This window comes from Chiloscyllium punctatum, chromosome 17 (genome assembly GCF_047496795.1).
Source record: "Chiloscyllium punctatum isolate Juve2018m chromosome 17, sChiPun1.3, whole genome shotgun sequence".
NCBI lineage: Eukaryota > Metazoa > Chordata > Chondrichthyes > Orectolobiformes > Hemiscylliidae > Chiloscyllium > Chiloscyllium punctatum.
This window is the reverse complement of record NC_092755.1, coordinates 73,369,515-73,388,499: the sequence shown is the minus strand read 5'-3', so window position 1 is coordinate 73,388,499 and position 18,985 is coordinate 73,369,515. Positions and strand designations below refer to the sequence as shown.

The following is an 18,985-nucleotide window of genomic DNA, read 5'->3' as shown; positions in this document are numbered from 1 at the left end:
GCTAAAATGCCTATTTACACGATTTTGTAGGGATTTCCACTGATTTGCAACTAAAGTTAAGACATGAGAATTTTTGGACACCATGAATGTTCACAGGCCAATATTACTAAGTGAATAAATTGCTCTGTATTTATATTTGAAATGTGGGTTGGGCTGTATAGAGGATTGTTGCACAAGTGTAATGCTCTGCTGATTGATGTAATGACCATATGTAATTATAAGTTCTAAACATCTTTCTCACTATTACCCAGGTGGGTTTACAAACTCTGCCACTGGATGGAAACCCCCACAAGTCCTGCGCAGTCATCTGCCATGGAAGAATGGTGTCCAATATTGCCTGTTCAAATGATGGTTCTTATATATTCACTGCAGGAGGAGATGATTGTACTGTGCATATGTGGAAAGTTGATCTTGTGTAAGTACACTACTGATTTTCTTTCAAGGAGCATTATTCTCAAGTAGTACTAAAGTAACTTGCACTTGTAATGCATGTTGTTGCAGAGAAATCTAGTTGCTGTTTTTGGAACTTTTTAAAAAAATTCCTCTGCAGAATGTGGACTTTGCTGACAAGGACAGAATTTGTTGCCCTTAAGTTGATTGGTTCTGTAGGCCAGTTCAGAGGGCAGTTAGATTCAGTCAGGCTGTTGGTCATGAATCACATGTTGGCCAGACCAGATAGGGATAGCAGATTTCCTTCCCTAAAGGACATTTGCAAATGACAATCGACAATGGTTGCATGGTCACCATTAAACTAGCTTTTAATTCCAGATTCATTGAATTCAGATTTCATCACTTGCCAGTGTAGGATTTGAGCCCAGATCCCCAGAACATTAACCTGGGTCTCTGGATTACTAGTCCAGTGACATTGCTACCACCACCTCCCTGACTTTGCTACTTGAACATATATGTGAAGCATATACATCCAGGAAAACTATTAAAACGTTATCAATAGCTCTCAAAATTATTTAGCTATTGGGTGGCATGGTGGCACAGTGGTTAGCACTGCTGCCTCACAGCGCCAGAGACCCAGGTTCAATTCCCGCCTCAGGCGACTGACTGTGTGGAGTTTGCACATTCACCCCGTGTCTGCGTGGGTTTCCTCCGGGTGCTCCGGTTTCCTCCCACAGTCCAAAGATGTGCAGGTCAGGTGAATTGGCCATGCTAAATTGTCCGTAGTGTTAGGTAAGGGGTAAATGCAGGGATGGGGGTGGTTTGCGCTTCGGGTCGGTGTGGACTTGTTGGGCCGAAGGGCCTGTTTCCACACTGTAAAGTAATCTAATCTAATTTACATAACTGCCAGACTCCTCAAAATATTTTATAGCCAATGAAGCACTTTCTTCTTTGAAGTGTAGCTACTGTTGTAATGTAGGAAACAATGCAGCCAATATTAGAAAATTCTCATGATCACTATTGTGATGATGGCCAGATGATTTTATAAAAATCTTTTTTGAGTGATAAATATTGGCCAAGCCAATGGGTAATACCTCCCCTGTTCTTTGAAATAGTGCCATGTGATCTTTTACACCCACTTAAGCAAGCGCTTGGGGCCTTTTATAAATCCCTCATTTGAAAGACAGCACCTTTGACAGAGCAGCTGTCCCTCAGTACTGCAATGGTGGGAACAGCTTGATATTATATTCAAACCCTGAGCTCTGGCTTGAACCTTGCGACTCAGAGGTAAAAGTAGTATTATCTGAACAACTCTAAATTCAATCCCAACTCTATGCTGCAATAGCTGACATTGTCATGAATGCAATGTTTATGCTATTGTTGATTGAGATAATCTCTTTGAGGTATAATGGAAGAATGAAGGAATGGTCATGTCAGCTGCTCTGAATTCTGCCCAACAACAAGCCTGGTGGCTTGGCTGCTGTGGGGCCAATCCGAAGGAGACCTACTAGAAAGGTGCAAGGTGCCCACATATCGAGAGAATTGCAAGACTTTACAAATAGTTACACTTTAACTGTTTATTTAATAGTATGATGGAATCAAGTTGGGAATTATAGATATCTAATTAGCATTACTTTCTGAACTCAAAGCCCATGTAATACATATTGTCTTGCGGTTAGTTGAGTTTGGGGTGTAGACATCAGTAGAAAGCAAGAGCAGAAGCAGGCAGCTTGGGGCAGCTGTGGGAGCAGGAACAGGTTGCAAGGCCGTGAGAACAGGCAGCACAGGGGGTGGCAGTGGGAGCAGGAACAGGCTGCAAGGCAGTGAGAACAGGCAGCACAGGGGGTGGCAGTGGGAACGGGAACAGGCAGCACAGGGTGTGGAAGTGGGAGCAGGTACAGACTGCAAGGCAGAGAGAACAGGCAGCACGGGGGATGGCACTGGGAGCAAGAACAGGCTACAAGACAGTGAGAACGGGCAGCACGGGGGTGGCCGTGGGAGCAGGAACAGGCTGCAAGGCAGTGAGAACGGGCAGCACGGGGGATGGCAGTGAGAGCAGGAACAGGCTGCAAGGCAGTGAGAACAGGCAGCCTGGGGGATGGCACTGCTTTGTACCAAGACCTTGTATCTAGGTATCTTTGTACCTAAGATTGTGTCTTAATTGGCGACTTGTAAACTTTTCACTGTACTCATGTGAATACATACAACAATAAACTAATCTAATTCAATTCAATTCAGTTGTGGTATCAAGTTGCCGGGTAAAATATCCTTGAGGTTCATAGATACAAATCAGTCAGCAGTCATCTGAGAGACAGAAAGCAGGAGATAGAGCTAGCCAGAAGTAGAGAAAATACTGACCTTATTGTTAACCACTGAATGAGGATGAGAACTTGTGCTCAGATTGAAGAGATGAGTTTGTTCCCTCGTTTTGGTGTTTAGAATGATGTTGCTTTTAGTTTGTGTATTACAGTAAATGTCTTAAAGCTTGAAATCATACTGTACTTTCCTTTCAGTCAGTTTCTGAAGCTCAGATTTTTTTAAAGTCACCAGCTTAGCTGGAGACCATTGGTAACATTATTTGGTGTAATAATGAGAGTACCACCACTGACCTTAATTTTCACTCACAATTTCCATTCTATATTATTTGAAAGTGCACAAAAATTGGGGAACAATTGCAAGTTTATTAATCTTCTTTGATGAGATTGCTAAACTCCACAAAACTTGGAATCCTTCCTGGTCTACATGACTGAGGAAAATATCATAAAGTTCTTTAATGGAGCAAGAACTAACAAAAGTTTTGATTTTGGGGCCATTAACTATCTTTGCAATAATTGATTATTCAATGCTCTTGTTTCATTATACACTGTGTCATTAGAATGTTAAATGTAGAGGTGAGAAAATAAATGATCTATTTTCTGATATTGAAGAGCCCATGAAGCAGTAACTGCACTAGGAGGAGAGGAATTGATTCCATTCTATGGCTTATTGGAAGGTGGAAGAGATGGAGAATTATTTACGGTAATGATATTTCTGGATTTCTCTTGATTTGTAAAAAAATCAGATTATAAAAAAACCAAATAATATTCTTGTTAAGGCATGGCATTTCAAGCATGTATAGCTTTATAGTGTCTGGGAAATGATTAGGAGTAAGAATGACATCCCCAGAGGTAGTGACGAGGTTGCCATGTGTGGAGATGAGGTAAAAACAATGACTGCAGATGCTGGAAACCAGATCCTGGATTAGTGGTGCTGGAAAAACACAGCAGTTCAGGCAGCATCCGAGGAGCAGTAAAATCGACGTTTCGGCAAAAGCCCTTCATTAGGAATACAGGCAGAGTGCCTGAAGGGTGGAGAGATACATGAGAGGAGGGTGGGGGTGGGGAGAAAGTAGCATGGAGTATAATAGGTGAGTGGGGGTGGGGATGAAGGTGATAGGTCGGGGGAAGAGTGGGGGAAGGTAGCAAAGAGTACATTGGGTGGATGGGGGTGGGATGAAGGTGAGGACATGAGGTACAATGGATGAGTTGGGGGAGTTCCAAACTTCCAGCTCAGCACTGTCTCCATGACTTGTCCTACCTACCTATCTTCTTTTCCACCTATCCACTCCACCCTCCTCCCTGACCTATCACCTTCATCCCACCCCCACCCCCAATGACACTTATTTTTCTGTTGGAGAAAAATAACTCCTTTCGCCAACCCTCCTAAAAACCAAACAGATTTCTTTTGATCCTCTCATACCTCTCCACCAAATAACCGAGAAGCAACTACCTGAGATTTGGTTTAACACAACATTAAACATAAATTTTAAAACAAGTTAAGGTATGAAGAAAATGTAACAACTTGCTGAACAAACGAAAATTAATGGTAAAGCAATAATTTAATCATTTTAAACACAAGGAATTCATAAAAATGATCTTTAAAAATGCCAAATGGCGTAGTTGATATAATAACATTTTTGCCTTTTCACTTAAGAAGCTAAACTAGAGAGAGAGAGAGACAAACTACAGGTACTGTCCACCAGGAAGGGAGATCGAGACCAAGCAAAGGAGTTGGGTTAAAATTGTGTTCACCTATGATAGTACACATTCCAAGGTGGCCTATGAAATACGTACAAAAATGGGAGGTGGAAATGAGGTGTTCCCTCTTTTCTGACCCAAAGTGTGTACAGAGTTTGGGGAGAAGGGAGGAGGAGGAGGATTTGTCTTCGATCAGCATATGTGCATGTCTGTGTGTTTATTTGTCTGGACTGAACCAAGCAGCTTCTGATCAATCTGGTATGACCTCCTTGAGCAATGATTGCCATTTTTCTGAACAACAGCAATTCTTGACCAATTTGCTTGTCATGTGGATTAATATATATCTGGGATTGAGTACTTTGCAGACTCACAATCCTGACTGACAGTTTAAACAGCCAATCAGCCTGAGCCTCCTTAGCCTCCTAGAGGTAATGATTTGCTCCATCTGTGGTTTTCTGATGGACTAACTTTAAAAATCAGTTTTCATTCAAGATCCCAAGAAACGATTTAAGCGTGGGGGGGCTGATGTGGAAGATCCATTGTCGACTGTCAAGTAAGGTCTTTAATAGGAAGTTGAGACCTACTTAGGAACATTATCCTATTACTGCTGGGATTAATTCTGCAGACAGCTTTCCCCCTCAGTACTGGGTAGCAGGGATCCTTCAATCAGTGCCTGATTGAGAGACTGGACATAGGGTAGGTTGTCCTTACAGGGGCCTATCCTTTTGAACCTCTTCCAAGAAACTATATCCCCCTCCTCCTATCTCTACCTGCAATCCTGAGATTCCAGAGGGGAGCTTTTCTGGCAGCAAACATGTCTTGCTCTGTGGATCTGTTGAGCATAAGAGCTGATGCTATGTGGGGCTTCTAGCCTTGGGAACATGATTACGGGGAAAGGCTCAGAAGTAGACTCAGCTACAGATTCCACCCCCAATTTGGCATTGCTGATCCTAAAATGCGTAGGCACCATTATCAACCTGGATCTACTGTTGATATGTTTTTGGATTTGTTTGACAGTTACTTCCATAAATGGATCCTGCATTCATCATGACATGAAAAGTAGTGACAATAGTGTGACCCAGGATCATAAAGTACCAACATTGTGTTATCTTCTATATGCAACAGTGAGTGCACTAGTAATGTGGAACTGATTAGCACTCTTGGTTAGAAAAAAAAATCAATATTAAAACTAGGGTGGTTTGTTTTGCCTTAACAGAACAGTAAATCAGGCAAAAAAGCCAAAAAAACTGCATTGCTGGAAATCTAAAATAAAAACAGAAATTTCTGGAAAATCTTAGCAAGTCTGGCAGCATCTGTGGAGAGAAATCAAAATTAATGTTTCCAGTCCAGTGAGTCTTTTTCAGAACTACTTCCATTCTGAAGAAGAGTCACTGGACCTGAAACCTTAATTCTGATTTCTCTCCAGTAAGTAAGGCAAGGTTTTTTTTTGCTGAATCTGATCAGCCTTATCTATATAAATAGAAACAGGGATGGCACATTCAAGCCCTCTATCCTGCTCCTCATTCAACTAAATCATGGTTGATTTTCCTACTGCAATGCTATTTTCTTATGTTTTTCTGACATCCTTGATTTCATCAATATCTAGAAATCTAATGATCACCATCTTGATGATGTTCAGTGACAGCACAATGACTTATTAAGAGCTTATTTGACTCCTACCTGTTATTCTTTATAGGCTTCCATGGCTGAATATATGATCCTCTACTTTTGTGGGCAAGAAATTGGGAGACTGAGCTCTGAGTCCCTGCCTACCTCAGGGTTGACCACTAGTATTGCCAGTAAAATCAACTCATGTCAATTTAGGATTGAATTTCTCCAAGAGAAGATCTGCTGTGCTTGCCGATAGTTAGCTTAACATATCAGTTATCCCAGCATGATGAAATCATCTGTTTGTGTTTGCCTCAATCTTATCAGCATAATGGTTTTGATGATTGAACTATTTGAATCAAGGGAACCTATTGAGATAGTTAGTTCCCCATTGTCTAAATGACAGCAGTCTTTCCCACTTCCCAAAAAAAAGTGCTAATACTTTGTGAGTTAATCTTTACACACCACAATCTGACTGCATATCATAAACGTAGTTTAAATCAAAAATCTCTCTTGCCTAAAAAGAAAGATCTTGCGTTTATATCACAAATTCACTTCTTCAGTAGATCACAAAATACTTCATAGCCATTGAACTATTATTAAACTATAAAGTCGAATTTTATAGAGATCTGAGCAACATGGCTATGGTGAGATCTGTGGCAAAATCAGATAAAGAGTTTGCCAGTGCCATCGAAACATCAGAAGGATCTTGTTCTATCTTTTATGCTTTTCACAAGCAGTATGGTAACTTTCCCAGAAGGCAGCAGCAAGTTGCCAGTTAAAGAAGATGATTGTTTGGTAAATGTCTTGCTGACAGCCCAACTCAGCTCTTTAATACCCAGTTTTCTATCTTTCCCAAATTCACTGAGTGAATTAGAGTTTGCCAGGTACCATGGAAACATGAAATGTGGCAAATTCAACTCACTGCTTGCTCCAAATTGGACACTGGGATACGTTGCCTGGGCACCAGACACTCTGCACTCCACATCCGTGGACATTGACACCTGACATGTGCCACTTTCTAAGAATCTTCAAGGCACATCACTGATCGTACTCATGGTAGGCTTCTTCAATTCAGCGCTGCACCAGAAATGACCATCTTTATGCTGCAGCAAGGAAACTGCACTTAGGGACACTCCAGTCTGCATCTCTGGGCTGCATCACTGTCATAGCACTCACTCACTTTGAATTTATCTCTGACGCTCACAACAGTCTTACCTTGCATTGCATTATCTTGCCTTTTTTGACGTTTACCCCTCAGCTGGAGGTGATGAGGCTTATAATACTTCTGGATTGCTTTGTCCTTTAGTACAGACACAGGGAAGGAAGCTTGTTATGGTTGTCAGCAGTTTTTAATCAAACCTTTGCTCAGGAGTCTCAGTATAATAAGTCAACGGCAGCTTACGATACCAGTCCAGGGATTTGAAAGTGGTCAGTCAACCACTCAGGATGGTCAGATGAAGGAATACTTTCCACATAAGGAGTGAAGAGCTGAGTGTTGGGTAGTCCATCACTTGTCTTGAGATGTTTTGACCCATTGAAGCCTGCTTTCCTCATAGAATGAGAATGAAGCAGGTATTATGGGAAATGTAAGTGGGTGGCATAACTGTTACGTTTGGTGCAAGTGAGGAGGTGTTTCAAATGAGTAATGAGACAGCACAGAGGACTGGTTAGTGGTGTCGGAGGTTTGGTGGGTGACAGCTGTTATGAACCAGGCCAAACCCCCTCAAAACATTTCAAGAAAGTAGCCCCCAGACCCTAACTTTGCTAGTTGTTTTAAGCAGGTTTCACAGTGTCTAGGTTTGAAGGGTTTTAGGTCCAATTTGATTATAGCTAACAGATACTGCCTCAGACAAAAGGCTTTCAAGTTTCAAAAAAAAAACTTCCAGGATATTCCAGGAGTGATGCAGCTGGCCAACCATTTAGTTTTAAACAAAACAGAATTTATTTGCAAAATTACTGAATGAACATAAACAAAAAGAGAACATAATATAGAATAATTAGTCTATCCAAAAACCCAACAGATTATCCCAATTTAATGATGCTGTTCCAAATACTTGTAACAATCCCCAAAAACACCCCTTGGCAAAAAAGGGGAAAAATCCAACACAGATTCTTACAGGAGAGACAGCATAGAAATTCAGCTTGGAATACCTTCTCCCATGTAGCTGTTTCTTTGACCAGCAGCCTCAAAGCTGACTGCTTGCTAAAACCAAACCAAACCAGAGAAAAGCTGAGCTGGAAGAACTAGCCTCTTCCCTTTCATTGTACAAGTTCTTTTTGAAACTTGAAAGCCTTTTTTCCCCAAGGCAGTATCTGTTAGGTATAATCAAATTGGCCCTAAAACCCTTCAAACCTAGACACCGTGAAATCTGTGTTTTTACAACAGTCTGTAAAAAATTAAGGACAACATAACCTTGTTAAGGGAGCAGCATCTTCACAGAGCTTGTGAGGGAGGACATTGCAATCATTAGTGAGTGCAGTAGAAAAGCTTAATAAAAGAATTGTGTATGCTGTAAATCAGAAACAAAAACTAAAATTGCTGGAAAAGCTCAGCCTGTCTGCCAGCATCTGTGGTGAGAAATCAGAGTTAATGTTTTGGGTTGCGTAATCCTATCTCAGAAAATGAACTTTGGTGATAAATACAGTAGCTGAGAAGGAGTGAGCATGAGCTATTGTAGAGAAGATGATGGCATTTACACTGGTAGAGTGGAGAAGGTAAACATAGGAGCAATTACAATTATTGATTCCATCATTAGTGTTGCAAAATACTGTCTTTCACTGGTCAAGTTGATTCCATTTTCTCAACCATAGTATTGTATTTCCATCATTTTAGGGATAATGCTTCTATCATCAGGATAAGAGAATCAGTTTTAGAAATGAAATGTGGTATGTTGGTAAAAGGCTTAGGTTTCCCCTGGTTGAAATTATAGAAGTTGCTTAAATGTAAAAGTTGCTTAAAATCTAACATGAGTTCTAGAATAGCCACATATTCCATATCAGTCCCTCAACTCTTCAATAAGCCCATGCCCACCCAGAGTAAAAGGGATATAATTAGTTAACTGCTTATCTTTAAGTTAACAGGGTTTGGTGTTAGAGACAACCTCAGCTTACTGACCACAAAGCAAAACAAATGGCCCTGGGGAGTGGGGAACAATGATCAATTCCCTTGGTTCCTAGATTAATAAAGCAAGTAGCACAGCAGAATTATGACACCTTCTGTTGACAAACGAATAGAAAGTGCCATAGATTAATGCTTATCTATTTTTGTCGTGATATTACCATTATAATTTCCATCTCTGCCACGTCATCATGGTATTTTTCATAATCTCATTTAAGCAAGAAATATAGAAAATTCTTATTCAGCATTAGTGCCATCTGCAATTAGTGGACATGCAGAACAAAAAAAATGAAGAAAATGTATTTGCATATATAATTTTTATAGTTCAGTCAGTTTTTCATTTGGTTCCAATCAATTAATATTTTGTTTTTTGATGTGTTCTGAAGGAGATGGAGAACTATTTCTACTATTCACAGCTGCGTTACCAGCATGTCAGTACAATGCAGCCCAGAGAAATATCAACACATATTCCACTGCAGGAAGTACCATTTATGATGAGAGCACTGGGATTCTACCCTACAGAGAAAGAGGTACATTGTATATGTTTACATCCACAAAAATAACTTGCATGCCTTCTACTATGTGCTGTTGTACAATTTCTTAATAAACATGACAATGAAAGTGCACATATGGCAACCTTTCATTGCATGAAATGATAGTTTGCACCATGGTGGTAAACCGTGTGATAAGCATTGTTACTATGGCTAAGCAGACCCACTAAGGCATAAACACTATATACACTAGTCATCTTTCATAATGCTGTAAAACTAAATGAAATCCTCCATTCAATCAGGGTCTGAAAGGGTGGAATATAAGTGATTGTGGCTTCAGGCTAAGGAAAGGAAGCAGATTGGTACAAAACAGGAGGTTAGAATGACATTAGAGGGAATGTGATAAAAAAAGCAAAAAACTTGTTAAGATGTAAAAGAAAAGGCAGAGAATAATTAGAAGTTCAGAATGCAGGAACAGTTAAAGCAAGATGTGTTGGGTGTAGAAGTTAGGGCAGACATAGAGATCAGGATGAAGAAGTGATAAAGAACCTCAACCTATCTTGATAATATAAAATACTGATAAGCTTATGCCTCACCTTGGGTGCTTAAGTAATGCAACATAGTATCTTTGAAACCAAAGATCTAACTTCACTAATGACTGGAACAGATCCTGCCCACCACAATGGCACCTGCAGGTAAAATCAGGAAAAGAAACAAGAGAGCTGTAAGTTTCTATTAGATTGTATAATTTGCTAATTTTAATGGCTTTCATTACAGATTGAGGACATGTTGAATGAGGTGAAGTTCAGTAAATATGTGGACACAGGAACGTATGTGACAGACATTGATTTAGGCGAATTCATTAAACTGTATATAAACCATCGACCTGTTTTTGGCATAACTGCTTCTGAGTTGCATCGTGTATTTGATGTTCTTGGCTACAACAATGAGAATGGAGAAAAAATAATTAAGTTAGGAGAATTATTGCAATTATTGCAAAGTGGAGGTGAGTCAAATGGCAACAATTACATTGTAAAGCAGATTATCTAATTATTACAACAGTACTATTTGTGGGAGGCTCACTACACTCAGATTGACTGTTTACTACATTACAACATTGATTCCATTTCAAAAGTACTTAATAGTAACTATAAAGTCCTTCAGATGTCCTATGGTACTGAAAGACTACATATAAATGCAACTTTTCCTTAAAACTGAACATGTTAATATAAATACAGACAATCACTGAGAGAGTTACATAGCAATACATCTGTTTACCATGTATACTGAATACTTAGTACCATGTAAAACTGTACAGTACTGACATTTTCTTCAGGGTTTCTCCTACTAATCTATTCCTTGATTGTCTTAAAGGTGACTTCTGAAGGTGAAATGCAGTTCCATAGTTGTGTGATTCATATGACAACTCACTCAAATAGACATTGTTTACATATAAATTCTAATACATGACTACAGTTTGGTTATCGAGGTTTTATGATTCACTCCTTCTTGGGATGTGAGCATCCCTGCCAAGACTTGCATTTATGGTCTATCCCTAATTTGCTTAATTGTCCTTCAGAAAATGGTGGTGAGCTGCCTTTTTGAACCACTGGAGTCCAAATGAAGTAGATACAACCACAGTATTATTCAGGATAGGATCTTCAGGATTTTGAACCAGTGACACTGAAGGAACAGTGATCTATTTCCAAGTTAAAATGGTGTGTGAAATTTCCTGTAGATGTTGTGAAGTAACTATGAACAGCAGCTTTGAGTCTTGTCCTGTTCACAAAGAATGTCAGAAGTCAAATGGCAAACCTAGTTATTTTCTTACCTGATGTATCTTGGGCAATCGCATATGCATTGCTAGATAATGAACAGAAGCAGGCCTTAACGATGTTCCCATTTCCCCTCATCCAAATACTGGGCCATTTGTGGCAATATATCTGCATGAACCTCAGTGTGCACTTCAAATAAATGAATTGCATGTGAAACAGTTTGAGACTTTTCTGAGTGAATTGAAAAGGTGCTTTCTAAATATCAATCTATCTTTCTCCCTTAATTGTATAACTGATTATTAAACTGGACTGAGCACTTGCCAACACAACCAACAGAGGAACTTTCAACTCTGTTTTAATTCTACATTGTATTTTTGCGCATAATCAGTGAAAACAACTGAGCATAATACGTCTTTTTGTTCAAATAATTTCAAGAGATGTGGGTGCTTCTGGCAAGGCCAACATTTGTTGCCTATTGCTAATTGCCTTTGAGTTGAATAATTGAATAACTTTAGAGGGCAGTTAATAGTCAATGACATTGATGTGGATCTGGAGTCAAATATAACTAGACCACGTAAGGATGGCAGATTTCCTTCACTAAAGGGCACCAGCGAATCAACTGCAGTTTTTAAAACAATCAAACGTTTCGTCCCCTGTCTAGGTAACATCCTCAGTGCTTGGGAGCCTCCTGTGAAGCGCTTCTGTGCTGTTTCCTCCGGCATTTATAGTGGCCTGTCTCTGCCGCTTCCGGTTGTCAGTTCGAGCTGTTCTCTGTAGTGGCCGGTATATTGGGTCCAGGTCGATGTGTTTATTGATAGAGTCTGTGGATGAGTGCCATGCCTCTAGGTATTCCCTGGCTGTTCTCTGTTTGGCTTGCCCTATAATGGTAATGTTGTCCCAGTCGAATTCATGTTGCTTGTCATCTGTGTGCGTGGCTACTAAAGATAGCTGGTCGTGTCGTTTTGTGGCTAGTTAGTGTTCGTATATTCGGATCATTAACTGTCTTCCTGTTTGTCCGATGTAGTGTTTTGTGCAGTCCTTGCATGGGATATTGTACACTACATTAGTTTTGGGTATCGGGTCCTTCGTTCTGGTGAGTTGTTGTCTGAGCGTGGCTGTTGGTTTGTGTGCTGTTATGAGTCCTAGTGGTTGCAGTAGTCTGGCTGTCAGTTCAGAAATGCTCCTGATGTATGGTAGTGTGGCTAGTCCTTTGGGCTGCGGCATGTCCTCGTTCCGTTGTCTCTCCCTTAGGCATCTGTTGATGAAATTGCGAGGGTATCCGTTTTTGGCGAATACCTTGTATAGGTGTTCCTCTTCCTCTTTTTGTAGTTCTGGTGTGCTGCAGTGTGTTGTGGCCCTTTTGAATAGTGTCCTGATGCAACTTCATTTGTGTGTGTTGGGGTGGTTGCTTTCATAGTTTAGGACTTGGTCTGTGTGTGTGGCTTTCCTGTAAACACCGAACGGAGAATTCACCACAAAGGTTTACAGGAAAGCCACACACACAGACCAAGTCCTAAACTATGAAAGCAACCACCCCAACACACACAAATGAAGTTGCATCAGGACACTATTCAAAAGGGCCACAACACACTGCAGGAGCATTTCTGAACTGACAGAACGAAGGACCCGATACCCAAAACTAATGTAGTGTACAAAATCCCGTGCAAGAACTGCACAAAACACTACATCGGACAAACAGGAAGACAGTTAACGATCCGTATACACGAACACCAACTAGCCACGAAACGACACGACCAGCTATCCTTAGTAGCCACACACACAGATGACAAGCAACATGAATTCGACTGGGACAACATTACCATTATAGGGCAAGCCAAACAGAGAACAGCCAGGGAATTCCTAGAGGCATGGCACTCATCCACAGACTCTATCAACAAACACATCGACCTGGACCCAATATACCGGCCACTACAGCGGACAGCTCGAACTGACAACTGGAAGCGACAGAGATAGGCCACTATAAATGCCGGAGGAAGCAGCACAGAAGCGCTTCACAGGAGGCTCCCAAGCACTGAGGATATCACCTAGACAGGGGACGAAACGTTTGCAAGACAAATTCCCAGCTCGGCGAACAGAACCACAACAACAAGCACCCGAGCTACAAATCTTCTCCCAAACTTTGAAAACAATCAATGATAGTTATATGGTCACCATTACTGTGACTAGCTTTATTGTCCATATTTATTAAGTGAATCTAAGTTCCACTCGATGCCATGGTGGGATTTGAATTAACGTCCCCGAGAATAAACCTGGATCTCATTAACTTGTGATGTCACTAGTGCCATGCCTCTCTCATCAGGCCACAAAAGAGGCTTTAAGTGACTTGTTCATCAATTTTTGTTCACTGTGGAGAAGTATCTAGATTTGTCTGTTCAGAATCTACCCAGACCTCTCTGCATAATATGACAAAGATATGAATTTGCATATAATTCTGTTTTGGACTTTTGTAAACACTTTGAAGTGAACATTGTTTACATATAGGAGTATCTACATGGTAGTACAAAAATGGAGTAGTAGAAGAAGCCTATATTTCCTGAAGATATTCCTGGTATTGCAGATGGTTTGATATTGAAGTATTAAATGATTCCAGTATGTTTTTTTCATGTTTTTGCACACGGTGACTCAGTGGTTAGCACTGCTGTCTCACAGCTCCAGAGACCTGGGTTCAATTCCAATCTCGGGCGATTGTCTATGTGGAGTTTGCACATTCTCCCTGTGTCTACATGGGTTTCCTCTCAGGTGCTCCAGTTTTCTCCCACAATCCAAAGATGTGCAGGTCAGGTGAATTTGCCTTGCTAAATTGCCCATAGTGTCAGGTGCATTAGGCAGGGGTAAATGTAAAGGGATGGGTCTGGGTGGGCTACTCTGCGGAGGGTCGGTGTGGACTTGTTGGGCCTAAGGGCATGTTTCCACATTGTAAGGAATCTAATCTAAATTTAATTTGATATGTTAATGATGATCCATATGAAATTTATATAGTAAGCCATTAGATGGAGCTGTGAGTACACAGACTCTTTAGGTTGAAAATGCAGCCAAGTATCTGCTTCTGTTTTTGTTGTGGAAGAAGGATGAGTTTAGACACAGCTGAAACTTTTGGTTTTATGCAAGAGAATTAAAAGCTAAAAATAGACACACAAAACACAGAGAAAACAAAGAAAAAAACTTTCCATTAATTGAGCTCCTCTAAGGTCATCCAGAAACAGCAAAAGTATAAACTCATAATATGCCCATTGTATAAACTAAGACAATAGATACAAACATTTACATAAACATATGTGTTTGAACGACACATGTATCATGTAAAGGATAGCTCTTGCTTAAAGCTAACAATATAAGTAAAGCTCAGCACAGCTCCAAAAACAGACATATGGCAGATATAGGTAGATTACCAGGTTCAGCATGAAATGGTGTAAGAATTCATGACATGTTTCTCTTTCTCAACGTTACAATTTCTTTTTTTCCACTCTAATGTCTTCTTTGATTTACAAATTGCTGCAGAGCTGTTATAAGGTCACTGGAACAAAGAGTAAGGATGTCATGTAGCAATTCAGTCCAAAATTAGTGAAACTCAGTTGTTACTCATTGTAATAATTCCTCACTTTTTCCAGGTAGCAAGTCAGCCAGTCATGGTCAAAGAGATATAAATATCATACTGAACATCGAATGGTTATTACTTTTTTCTTAGGGATATAATGTATCCATTTTTAAAAAAGTTATGCTAGTGCATCCAACTCAGTTATTACTGCTTACCTCTTATTATGAAAGCAATTGGTAGAAGTAGTTTTAGCCATATGACATTGGTCAATTATTTTGATTATTAAAAACATTGACCTAATTATATAATTATTAAATGTGTTGAAAATACAGAGATGAAAGTTCCATTCTGGAAACTCCCAGAATAATTACATGGAATTATGGTTGAAGGATTAATATGTTAAGTATATGTTGTTCTCACCATGCTTGTGACACAAAATATATGCATTTTGAAATGTAGATGCACTATAAAATCCTCCTCTTGCTTTTTGTTTTGCTTTCTAGGTGAATGTATGGCTGAGGAAGAGGTAGCAGAATGCCTTTCCACACTACTGGGCTTGAATCCAGAGGGAGGAAGTTCTGAATTGATCTCTTTTGATGCAAAAAGTAAATATGCATTGAAATAATTTACATTACTATTTGTTCTTAAATTAATTTAAGTTATTCCATTCAAAGGTTTTTTTTTACTTTCGGTAGTCTCATACTATTTGATAGATATTCTATTCTGACCTAATGTGGACAATGATCTTTTGAAACTATACGGTGGAATCTAATGCTGCTCTTGAGAGCATGAAATGAGGCAGTTGGAGGCAACAAATTTTGTGGGAATGAAATGTCAACTTCCTAACAGTGGGATGAAAGTTGGGAATTAAGTACAGAATGAATTAAAGGCAGATCAGCAAGTGGCAGGAGCCTATTAATAATCCAGTCCTATCAAAACCTGGAATTTATTTAAATGTATTCCAGAACAGTTTTGTGATGCCCAAAGCAAACCTAAAGTGTTATTTTAGTTTATTCTAATCTCATCACTAAGTGCAAAATACACAAGAATGCCCATTCTTTCAGATGTTATATTTAGTTCTGCAGAAAGTTCAGGTTCTTGGGTAAGAGCTTCACTTAAATGACAAAGCCTTTCAGAACAAAGGAACAGGGGTAGGCCATTAAGCTTATTGATCTGCCAAGTGTTGAGGATGACACAAACAGTCTGAAAAGATTAAAAATCACACAACACCAGGTTATAGTCCAATAGGTTTATTTGATAGTACTAGCTTTCAGAGAGCTGCTCCTTTGTCAGGTAGCTTGTGAGGCAGGATCATAAGACAGAATTTATAGCACAAGATCATAGCGTCATGCAACTGATACAATATATTGAACAAATCTAGATTACTGTTAAGTCTTCCATCTTTTAGAATGGGGTGCATGTTTAGATTCATTAGTATGTAAGTTCCAGAACTACTTTCAAATCACATTCCCGAGAATGTGACTGTGCTCACATTCTGTGGGCAGCACGGTGGCACAGTGGTTAGCACTGCTGCCTCACAGAGCCAGAGACCCGGGTTCAATTCCCGCCTCAGGCGACTCTCTGTGTGGAGTTTGCACATTCTTCAGGTTTCCTCCGGGTGCTCCGGTTTCCTCCCACAATCCAAAAATGTGCAGGTTAGGTGAATTAGCCATGCTAAATTTCCCATAGTGTTGGGTAAAGGGGTAAATGTAGGGGAATGGCTCTGGGTGGGTTGCGCTTCGGTGGGTCGGTGTGGACTTGTTAGGCCGAAGGGCCTGTTTCCACACTGTAAGTAATCTAATCTAATCATAACTTAAGGTTTTATAAAAAAAAGTGACATCTCAGCTCAGACAATGCATTAAAGGTGTGAGGTGAGAGTCTGTATTTCAGTCTTGAGTCAGACTGGTTCTATTTCCAAAGTAGGAATCTGTAAAATGTCACATGGATTGACTGCCTGCATTGACTGCCCACAGATTGTGTATTTTTTAAGTAAAATAGAATGTATCTGCAATTACAATTCTGCAAATGCAAATTCACCCCATAGACATATATTTGTATTTGTCTCTTCAATTTCTACAAAGGGTATTCTATTCATCCTTCATCCTTACTTACAACAATTTCAACCTTTATTAGAATTTCAGACAATGTTATTGACTTTCAACACTGACTACATTTTTTTTACATTGAGTATTCATTGATTTTTTTTATTTCTGGTTGGGATGTTGGGCAATGGTGGCAAGGGCAATATTTATTGCCCTTCCCTAATTGCACTTTAATACATCCTAAGAACATGGAAGATCCTGTCATCATGCAAGCTAACTTCTTTTCCTTGTTATTATGTTCTTTGTCAAAAATATGAATATGTCACATTTAATGTAAATTTAGCACCTAGTGTGATAGTACCATTTATCTCAGTCATAGAACATAGAACATAGAAAGGTACAGCACAGAACAGGCCCTGTGGCCCACAATGTTGTGCTGAGGATTAATGCTAATGTAAGATAAAATAACTTAACCTATGCACCCCTCAATTCACTGCTATCCATGTGCATGTAGAGCAGTCACTTAAATGTCACCCAATTAATGGGCGAATCTAAATTTAATCTATAATGATCATCATCTTCACATTTTTGATAATGCTATCCTGAATATTATAATCATAATTGGCATATTTGAATCTTTTGAATGGTGTACAATTTACAAACTCATAATTTCTGAAAAGAGTCATTATTAAATTTATGTATTTCAATTGGTCCAAAGCAACAAAAATCTGAATTTATAAGTTATCTTCATGTAGTAAAATGTTCCCAAGGTGCTTTGTCAAACAAAACTACTTTGCGCCAAATTGGGACATATTAGGGCATGTGATCAAACATTTGGTCATGAAGATAGATTTTCAGGAACATCAAAAAGGAAGGGAGGTAGAGAGTTATTAAAGCTTAGGAAGGAAATTCCAAATTTAAGGGTCATTGGAATTGAAGACATGGCTGCCAATGGTGTAGGAAATTAAAACTGGGATCTCAGTAGGCCAGAATTCGATGAATACTAATATATCAGAGGGTTGTAGGGCTGGAGGAAATTTTAAGGTTCGAGAGGAATAAAGTCAAGGCAGGTTTTGCAACCTCTCTAAAGCTTCCACATATTTCCTATATTGAGGTGACCAGAACTGAACACAATAGTCCAGGTGTGGTCTAACCAGTGTTTTATAGAGCTGTTTATGTTTGAAACCATTCTGGGAATAGAAATCTGGGCAGCTTTACTGGGGATATAGTGAATGTTCAGTGTTAGCTTTGCATTTTTTTTTATTGATTCTGTTACTTGGAAGGAGAGATGCAAGGATTTTAGACGTTTTTGGCTTATTTATGTTTTATGATGTTACATATTTATATGATATTGTATTCTTATTACTGCCATTTGTAACTGAATCTTTTTAATCAGAAAATCCACAAAGTTAAACTAAAAGCTTAAAGAAAGAGAAGGTATTTTGAAAAAAAATTACCTGTTTAATTGTAAAATTCATTTTATTTTTGTCTTATTTTGATTTGACAGGTGCATCAGCATTGCTTGAAGAGCAACTTCCCCAAGAGATTACAAGTGAACTGTTCATGAATGAAATATTAGGGTTTCCTCAGATTTCAACTTGTGGTGAAGAGGCAGCTGTTCCCACAGCTGCACCAACATAAACACAAGCTAAAATGTACTTTGCTGAACAAATAATTTGTATTATTTGAATCATTTTAGTTTTCACAATCTCATTGTTAAATGACCAGTGTTTACTGTTTGATACTTACTTTTAAATTAAACATATGAATAATTATTCTATTTGTGACGGCTATTCTTAAAAATAGGGGGATGTTTGCTGATGATTGCACAATATTCACCACAATTTGCAACTCCTCGGGTACTCAAGCATTCCATATCCAAATGTAGCAAGACCTGGATGATATCCAAGTTTGGGGTTGACAAGTGACAAGTAATGTTCATGTCACACACCAGCTCCAGGAAGAGAGAATCTAACCATATTGGCA

At 39.3% G+C, this 18,985-nt stretch overlaps 1 protein-coding gene across 1 annotated transcript in view; it reads left to right on the top strand.

The window, feature by feature from the left end:
* cfap251 (cilia and flagella associated protein 251) overlaps positions 1 to 18,709 on the top strand; it is a 77,904-nt gene extending 59,195 nt beyond the window's left edge. The window contains exons 17-22 of the mRNA XM_072586971.1: positions 252 to 415; positions 3,318 to 3,408; positions 9,522 to 9,665; positions 10,404 to 10,632; positions 15,461 to 15,562; positions 18,507 to 18,709. Of these exons, the coding sequence (XP_072443072.1) occupies positions 252 to 415; positions 3,318 to 3,408; positions 9,522 to 9,665; positions 10,404 to 10,632; positions 15,461 to 15,562; positions 18,507 to 18,640 (864 nt within the window). The 3' untranslated portion in view covers positions 18,641 to 18,709. The remainder of the gene's footprint in view (positions 1 to 251; positions 416 to 3,317; positions 3,409 to 9,521; positions 9,666 to 10,403; positions 10,633 to 15,460; positions 15,563 to 18,506) is intronic.
* Positions 18,710 to 18,985: the final 276 nt, after the last annotated feature.